The sequence below is a fragment of the Lytechinus pictus genome, chromosome 4, assembly GCF_037042905.1.
Source record: "Lytechinus pictus isolate F3 Inbred chromosome 4, Lp3.0, whole genome shotgun sequence".
Classification (NCBI taxonomy): Eukaryota; Metazoa; Echinodermata; class Echinoidea; order Temnopleuroida; family Toxopneustidae; genus Lytechinus; species Lytechinus pictus.
In genome coordinates this window covers 23434579-23444053 of record NC_087248.1, presented here as the reverse complement: position 1 = coordinate 23444053, position 9475 = coordinate 23434579, and the positions used below count along the sequence as shown (strand labels likewise).

At 40.0% G+C, this 9475-nt stretch overlaps 1 protein-coding gene across 1 annotated transcript; it reads left to right on the top strand.

Moving 5' to 3' along the window:
* The first annotated feature begins 1675 nt into the window (after positions 1 to 1675).
* On the top strand, positions 1676 to 9186 carry LOC129259315 (dystrophin-like). Its single transcript, XM_064097993.1, has 3 exons — positions 1676 to 1690; positions 2935 to 3158; positions 5354 to 9186. The coding sequence occupies exons 1-3, from the start codon at positions 1676 to 1678 to the stop codon at positions 5625 to 5627; spliced, it is 513 nt and encodes a 170-aa protein (XP_063954063.1). The 3' UTR covers positions 5628 to 9186.
* The last annotated feature ends 289 nt before the right edge of the window (positions 9187 to 9475 follow it).

The window sequence follows — 9475 nt, the reverse complement described above, 5'->3', positions numbered from 1 at the left end:
CCTCCTCAATCTCACCCCTCTTCCTCCTTATCCCTCTTCCTCCTCCTCTTTCTCCTTCTTCTCTTCCCCTTCTAATCCTCATTCTCACCTCTACCTTCCCATTACTTTGCTTCTCTCTTTTTCGTCATCCTTCTCCCTCCTCACATCCTCCCCCTCCCTTCCTTTACCCCTCCTCCTCACCCCTACCCTTCTTTCTCCTTCCCTCTCTTTTCTCCTCCCCTCCTCTTTCTTCTTCCCTTCTCCCCTGTTCAACTACTTCACTTCCTCATCCCCTTTTCTCTTCTCCTCCCTTCCTGCTCCTCCCTTCCTCTCTTCATCTTTTACTGTCCTCCCCCTCTTCTTCTCATTTCATCCTCCTCAAGGTCACCCCCTCCTCCTCCTACTTCTCTTTCTTCTCCGTCTAATCCTCATTCTCACCTCTACCTTCCCCCTAATTTGCTTCTCTCTTTTTCTCATCCTTCTCCCTCCCCTCCCCTCTCCCCCTCCTCCTCACCCCTACCCCTCTTTCTCCTTCCCTCTCCTCTTTCTTCATCCCTCTTCTCCCCAATCAAATCACCTCACATCCTCATCTCTTCCACTCTCCCCCTCCTCCCTTTCCCTACTTCCCCCTTCCTCTTTTCATCTTTTACCATCCTCCCTCGATCCTCTTCTCATTTCCTCCTCCTCCTCCTCAATCTCACCCCTCTTCCTCCTCTTTCTCCTTCTCTTCCCCTTCTAATCCTCATTCTCACCTCTACCTTCCCATTACTTTGCTTCTCTCTTTTTCTTCATCCTTCTCCCTCCTCACATCCTCCCCCTCCCTTCCTTTACCCCTCCTCCTCACCCCTACCCTTCTTTCTCCTTCCCTCTCTTTTCTCTTCCCCTCCTCTTTCTTCTTCCTTTCTCCCCTGTTTAACTACTTCACTTCCTCATCCCCTTTTCTCTTCTCCTCCCTCCTCCCTTCCTGCTCCTCCCTTCCTCTCTTCATCTTTTACTGTCCTCCCCCTCTTCTTCTCATTTCATCCTCCTCAAGGTCACCCCCTCCTCCTCCTACTTCTCTTTCTTCTCTGTCTTATCCTCATTCTCACCTCTACCTTCCCCCTACTTTGCTTCTCTCTTTTTCGTCACCCTTCTCCCTCCTCCCTTCCTTTACCTATCCTCCTCACCCCTACCCCCTCTTTCTCTTTCTCCTTCCCTCTCCGCCTCCCCTCCTCCCCCTCTTCCCCCTCCTCCTCTCCCCTCTTCCTCCCCTCCCTCCCTCTCCTCCTCATCCCTCCTCATTCCCATCTCTCTCATCTCCATGGATGTGTTTGATGACAATGATTGAACGTTCATCTCCATCATCCCTGGGGCTTGGTTGTGTGGAGAAATGACATTGAGTAATAACTTGAAGGGCATACGGGGTTCTAAGAAATCATTTCTTATTTCATCTTCATTGTAAACTCTTTTACATCTTCTCTTCCTCTCTTCATCACAAATAGAAATTGAAAGAAAACATAACTTCAATGGGCAATCAGCCCTAGTTTCCTGGGGAGCATTTCATAACATTTTTTATCCCACAATTGGTCAGATCATTGATATTGATTGGTTGAGGAGCCTTGTTACTATGGTAACTGTCGGATAAAACTGGACTCGTCAGATTAAACATCCGGGGACCCGTTTCATAGAGAGTTGCAACTGCTGTAACTTTGCCATTATGGCGACTACCATGGTAACCTTGATTCTGATTGGCTGCTGAGCCCTGTTGCCATGGTAGTTGCCACAATGGCAAAGTTACAACAGTTTTTAACTCTTTATGAAATGGGCCCCTGATTAGGTAGTTCTTTCATGAAATGCTCCTCTATATCAGAGTTTAACAGGATGTTTTTTCCTATCTTTATTTTTGAACTCCCTTTGTGTCTTCTCTCCCTCTCTTCATCAGTTTTTTTAATTAAAAGAAAATACTAGGCATCGGGCAATAGAACCCTAACTTAAAGGCCCAAAATTTCTTGTTTATTTTTGTTAGATAGGACATTGTTTCTTATTTCATCTTCATCTTCAACTCCTTTTTGCCCCCCCCCCTCCAAAAGAGTTTAATAGTAGACATACTGGTTGTAGGTGAACTAGGATTAGTCATTTGGTATGGAGTATACAAGCGAGTGTAGACCGAGTGGCAATTTACTGAATTGGATCTGAAATAAGAAAATTCTGAAGTTTTGCTTAATTTTACATTAACATTGATATTCACTTCCTGGCAGGTACAGAATGCAAATTAGGGAACAAATGATGTCATCCACCTACTATTTTTTTATTTCATGATATGAAATATCTTAAATTTTCCCTCATTATAATGTGAAAGAAGGATTTATTTTTTTCTTGAATATGCAAAATTGCCATTTATGCAATCTATTGTAAGTCATGAAGATGCTTCGTTAATGGCAGAACTGCAAAAAAAAAATTGTATTCTATATTTCATGTGACGATACACAAAAGAAATAGTGAGTGACGTCATTGACTCTCTTGTTTGTACATCATTGTGTTGTGCATATAACTGTTTCGTGAAAAACAAGCGAAACTTTAAAATGTCATAAGTCTCTTCTTCTACTTTGGATTTTGAATAACTTTTCAGTATCATGCTTGTTTGATCTCTTTCTATTCAAATAAACTTTTTGTCGGGGCTAAGCTGTCCTTTAACTTTAAGCTCTCAATATATGTATACACTTTGGGGCTTGACATATGGAAAACTTAATGAGATAGTTGGTGTGTTAATATCTAACAAAGATAGCATTTTAGTACATACATATCACCCCTTCTATAAACTTTCCTTCCCTTCGAGAAACTGTTCCGGCAAAGACTAGAATAACATTGTTGACTGTCAGTAATATTCTTCTACAAAAGCCTACAATGACAATAAATAAAAACGTATTCTAAACCTTGTTCTATCATTTCTATCTTAAATGAATGATTTCCATGCAGGCAATACAAGGCCAGATCGAAGAGAAACGACAAGAGATTGGGACATTGAACAAGACTGCCCAGGAACTCAACACAGATGGCGCCAGACAGGTCGCAGAGCCCGTCATGCTGCGCATGAACACCCAATGGCGAGAGATTGAGCAACGGTTCACCCAGTTCAGAAAACCAGTCCGGGAGGAAGTCTTCGTAGAAAGAACGGTCACAGAACTGAAGACAACTTACAAGTAAGAATCATTTATTCCTTCGAATGTCTTTAGTTTTGTAAAGGGTTACGTTGTATGCCAAAAGGACAAAGAGAACATGCTATGTATTTCCCTCGCAACTAAAAAAAAAGATAAGGATTGACGAGATTATAATTGGAAGAAAGATTACAGATTATTGAAGATATATTTGTTAACCACTTGACTGCTGACTGCCATAATGTGTATACAACCCCTCTGTGCTGAGCCAATTTAATACACATTCAAATTTCACTACATAGCAAGTGGCTTTGAGCTTCTATAAATCACAGGGGAAGTCCCGAGAATTTTTTGTTATAGCGCCATCTGTTGTCCAAATCCGCAGTTTTGATAGTCCTGTGCTATTTCCACCATAGGGATATTACAACGCGATGCTGACACTTAAATCGGACAGTGTTGTAAGCACGTAATATTACGTGGTCCGCACAGAATGCACACTAGCCAAGCACGTGATATTGCGTGGCCCGCAGCCAAGTGGTTAATCTTATTAGATTCTTTTTAGAAATTCATGTGAAGAAAAAATCATGAATAGGAAAATAATAGGTTTAAAAAGTTGGATGAATTAGTGAGCGCCAGTTACAATCTGACCATAAAATGCCACTCCTAAGAGGTAACTATTAAAAAAAACCCAGTCATTTCAGCAATCGTATTGCATGTTTTAAGCTTCTATGAAAAAAAAATTTGGCTTGATAATGGTTTCATTGTAAATAGAATGCATCGAAATAACCAATCAAGCATGGTGTGTGTATAAATGTGCCGATTAATTATGGTTGAAAATAAGTAATTGTTCAGTGATTAGCCAAATCAAACCATGCCGTTCTGTCAGCAGATGGGTCTATTTCCTACCTAAAATTTATACAAACGCTAACATGTTGTTATCTTTTCATTTTTTTCTGAACAGAAATGGGTTTCAGTTGATTTCCATTTTCTCACTTTAGTACTCATGCTATATCAGATTGAACAATACCTAAATTTAATGTTGATAAGATAAAAGTTTTTACTCTGATTTGGAACACCTCCTCGTGAAATCATTTCTCCCTGCAACTCCTTGGGTCCGGTGGCTTTTCGTTAAAGTCATGGATAACTTGAGGGGCTCGACCATAAGTCTCCCTTGTAACCACTCAAAATTAAACCTAAATACCACCAGGATCCCACAATATTAGACGAAGAAAGATGGAAAATTTTGATGGGTTTTAAGTGTTGTTCCCAGGGGATGAAAAAATATGAAAAATAAAAATGTGACTGCAGGCTAAAAGGGTACTTACCTCACTGTTGTTTATTTCATTTCCATCGCTTGGGAATCACCGAGATGATTTGCCTTAGCTGATGAAATTAGGAAAGAAATTGGGAATTCTCTAATTACATTATAATTGGAGCAAAGAAAAGGAGGTGTCTTCCTTCAATTACGTTTTTTGTTCAAATACAAACTTAACTGTTAATACATTTTTCTGGACCATATGCTGTGTTGACTTGCGACTCCGTGCCTTAAATTTTTCATCCACCGTGTATATAATCATTATTTGATTTTAGATTTTCCATTAGGATGGGCAGAAGACGCTTGAAACTAACTTGTGGTGATATCATAAAATTTGATTGTACAGATTGATGTACATTGACAGAATCTCTACTTAAGAAATATTTCGTCTTATTCAATTCTAATATGAAATGTACATTTTAGGTCACATAAATTAACCACACTATAGAATCTATCGACTATTCACCCACAAATGTTTCTGATCAATTTTCCTCGTCTCGTAATGTCGAAAAGCAGAAGTTGATATTAATTTGGTGGGTTTTCAAAACTGCATTTGCAATCAATAGCATCTGCTAAATGCTGATTATGTATTGATGTGTTCTGTGTTGTGAATCACATCGATTTGATCCATTAATCAATCTCACCCTGGCGATCTTGTGGGGTTTTGTGTGTGAGAACTAGTATGTTTCAGAAACATGCCATTTTCACATTGATTGCTATCATTTCAACCTTTCCATCCATATTCAATCTTGAGCCCCCCCCCCCCCCCTCCCTCACCCCCTGACTTCTGTATGAAATTCATGAATCGAGCTCTAATTTCTTCCTCAGGGGCCACATTTTCCATTTCCCCTTCATTCCTTATTCATTAATAATTTTTATCCATTCCATTTTAACTCTCCCATTTTTTTTCTTCTTTTTTGGTCAGATTCGAAGAGAACACCGTACAGCAAGAGAGTGTGCAGAAGCCGGTGGCTGACTTCGGCCCGCTGATAGAAGAGGCCAATGCACTGTGTGATAGGGTGGTTGAGATACAGAGTAAACTGAAGGTTCCGGAACTAACGGGAGCTGCCTTTGAAAATTTCTCTGTGCAGGAGGACCATGTGAAGGTGAGTGACAACGGAAGAAGAAGAATTGAAGTTTGTGTTAACATAGCTGAAAGTTTGGGTGTTTTGTGTACGCAGATGGAGGGTGTGTGTTAACATTGCTGAGTTTTTGTATATTTGTGTGTGTGTGTAAATAGGTGGTGATGATATGATGATGATGATGATGGTGATAATGATAATGGTGGTGGTGATGATGATGATGATGATGGTGGTGGTGATGATTAGGATGATGATAACGGTGATGATGATGATATGGTGATGATAATGATGATGGTGGTGGTGATGATGATGATGATGATAATGGTGGTGAGATGATAATGACGAGGGGAGGAGAAATACCCTACCATGATAAGTGATGCTAAGAAGGAAGAGGAAAAGGTGGAGTGATAATTGTGCACCTCTTATAATATTGAGGAAATATGATATTGCTGATCAACACAAAATCTTGCTCACCTATGGAACACCAAAGAAAGGATTGAAGTTACACATCCATATTAACATATTATTCTACTCTACTTCTGTAAAAGAGTTACTATGCTTCTGTAAATGAACAACTTTTGTCCCAAACAGATCATCTGTAACATATTATCGAAAATTTCTATCATTTTATAACGTCTCATGGAGCATTTATACCTAGTCTGCCGGCACAGACCCTTGGTTTTTCGCGATTCGCAAAGTGCATAGTGCAGAGTCTGAATTAGTGAGACTAGATTCACTATGTACTGTGGCTGCCTCTACCAAGGACAGAATCTTTGGAGTCTAGTCTTCACTCTAGACCTGTTATTGGTTGAAGTATCAAAAAAGAGTCTGTGCAGGCAGACTAATTTAAACCTTTATCATGATGAAAGCCTCCATATAATACTCTACCACCGTCCAATGTCTGTGGGCAAAATGCAATTGATTTTGCCTGTAGCACTGTCGTAGAAGGTAAAGTAGCTCCCATTCACTTTGCCAAACCAGACTGAAAACCTCTAAAGTTTGAGTCACATGTACCTTGCATCACGATGCCCCATTGGTATTTACCAAAAGACAAGGGTAAAGAACGCTTTTGAAGGGGGGTTTGTTTACACCCATAACGGACTTATTTACGATTGCACTCGGGATGCTTGATAGAAGATTAAGCGCTCCTCGAACGTAATGATTGGGGAGAATCGGTGGGTCAACAGCGGCCGTTCAAAATTCGGCCGCTTTGAGAGGATCTCTCGTTACAAAGTAGGGGGCTTTTCTCTGGAATCCTTTTAAGCTTATCTCAAACTTGCAATGCTACATTAATGAATGGGGTAGAATGTCTTTATTCTGGAAGTACTTGATACTTCCTTTGGACGTGCAAGTATGAATTCATTCTTAATGTGCTTTTACACAGTTTGCTTCATTTCAAAATGACTTCTCTTTCAAATTCCTGTGCATTTGAATAAATGGGATTCTATTTCAGACATTTTTACAAGTATTGTTTCATTTTGAAATTTGAGAAAGCTTAGGATCGGCTCTTTTCAAACTGTATTGACTGAATTCTCATTCATTTTACCTGACTAATCATGGGTTTTAGATGGAGATTCACATTTCATTAATCAACTACCAGGGGAGGATTTCACAAAAAAAACTTTATCTGTGATTTCCACTGACTAATTCACTCTTAGCCAATCGGATGTAAGGATTTGTAGTAGCTTACAACAGTTGTCAGTGAAACTTACTTTGGTGAAACATAAATTCTGTTTCATGAAATGCCCTAAGGAGTATATACATGTAGGGCCCATTGGCATAGTAGCATAAGTCTGCTGTGCAACCCCTTCACTCAGGAAAAGTGGCCTGAATATGCAGCCTAATCTCTGCCAATGACTTTTGTACTAAGGTCCCTCTCATATCAATGGAACAGCAAGTTGCATTTTGGCTAGTCTTGTGTGAAAACCCACTTGTTTATCAACATTTCAATCAGGGTCTGTGCCTGCAGTGTATAATAACTTAGAGGTGGACTGCTCTCATATGTTTCCCTCTCAGAAAGTGTGCTTTTTTCCTGTCAATCTGATATCACATAAAGTCTCACTTTCCTCGTTTAACTCTTTAGTAGACCGCCATTCTTCCATTATGCCCTCTATTTAATCACCCATTCTAAGAGAAAGAACCTTCTATATGTGTCTGTCACACCTATACACTGGAGCCAGCATATAACAACTTAGCCTCCATAATACATGGGGCCAGCCATTGCTAGTCTACAAGCACAGACTCATGTTTGACACTTAAACCAATTATACCATGTCTTGAGTGAAGACTAGATTCCAAAATCTCTGTCACTGTCAAGTAAGAGCCATAGTGAATCTATAGTCTCACTACTTCAAACTCTGCATTATGCACAATGCGAATTCTGAAAACCAAAAGTCTGCAGGCACAGACCAAGCCATTGCCTCCTTGAATCCAATTTTTCTTATCAAGTATCCCATCCTTGGTATCAAGAAATGCATTTAATGAAAAGTTGCAGCTCCAGCTGAAGCCGGGGTAATTATAGTTGCTCTTTGTATCCTCTGGCAAAGAGGGAGAACTGAAAAACCTGAGGAACACATGGAGAACTATACAGAAATTGGCCCAGGACCTACAGAAGTGGAGGACATTTGTTGCTGCCCTACATGCCATTGGAGGCATAAAGGGCAGTAATAAAGTAAGTAAGTTGTATTATCTGGCTCTATCTGGCTCTATATAAGTCTGGCTATTAGCTTTAGTTTTAATTTGTTAGATTACAACACAAGATATTGAGGATTCAAATTGTTGGTATGGGGAATTATTTGTGCAAGTCTTGATATTAAGATTTGGGATTAACGACTGCGTGTGTCGGCATACGCTGGCCAAAGGATCCAGGAGGGAGCTTCATATAGCTGTCCGTTGCTTAAGAATGACATGACGTACGTCTGGTGACCCTTTTTTGTGCTAAATCAATGATATATCTCTATGTAGCTGACTTAATAATAATAATTAATAATAATAATTGGCATTTATATAGCGCTTTATCTATCTATGACTGTTCAAAGCGCTTCACAATTATTATTACCCGGTCACTGGATTCATAGCATTCCATGCAGCCTGTTAGGCGCAAACTTGCTAAACCAACCACAATGACGGTTGTTTCCTGCCGGTACCCAATTAGCACCTGGGTGAGAATGGCTTAGTACCAAAGAACATGTTCCAGTCGTTCGTAAGGTCGTGCGTAACTTTACAAGCAGGTTTATGAAACACCTCCAAGGTGTGACGGCACCTTGAAGAGGGAGCCCTCTTAGGCTTTGTTGAGTGGGATTATACAAGTTTTAACTGGCTGGGAATTTGATCAGGACGAAACAAGAGAAGGGAATGGGAGGATTGAAGTCATCCTCAAGCTCTATTGATTGAGCTGGCAAGTGGTGGATTATCGGTCTCCGATGGCACCGGCAAATGGTTGATTATTGGTCTCCGGTGGCACCGGCGGTGAATTTGAACGTCCGTGTACGGCGGCGTGGTGCGGAGTCGTGATCCCATCTGTGGGGGATGATCGTACAAGCCAGACAGAGAAACAAGTGATAGTGTGGAGTTTTAAGAGGAGATATTAAAAGAAGAAACAAGTGATAGTATGGAGTTTTAAGAGGAGATATTAAAAGAAGAAACGAAATAGGGGAATAGAAGTAAAGAGTTTTCGATAATATATGAAAAAGAAAGTAAGATGGAGGTAATAGTAAGAGTTTTAAGAGGAGGTAATGGAGGGGGATAATGATTTGAGAAAAGACGAAACAGAGCATGCAAAATGAAACCGTACTCTGAATCTCAAAATTCTATTTCTGAGATGTACATGGTTAAAAGTTTTATAGCGTCCAAGTTAGCTTCTTAATCTTAATGTAGAAATATGTTCAATAATTTTAGCTTGGGTTTGAACTAACTTGATCTTTTTCTTTATTGATTTAGGATATTTGTATAATGCACGTGGTCCT

Excerpts from the sequence above, each read along its gene's own strand:
- LOC129259315 (XM_064097993.1), top strand. Across the intron at positions 3,159-5,353 it reads GAACTGAAGACAACTTACAA|ATTCGAAGAGAACACCGTAC; the intron begins GTAAGAATCATT and ends TTTTTTGGTCAG.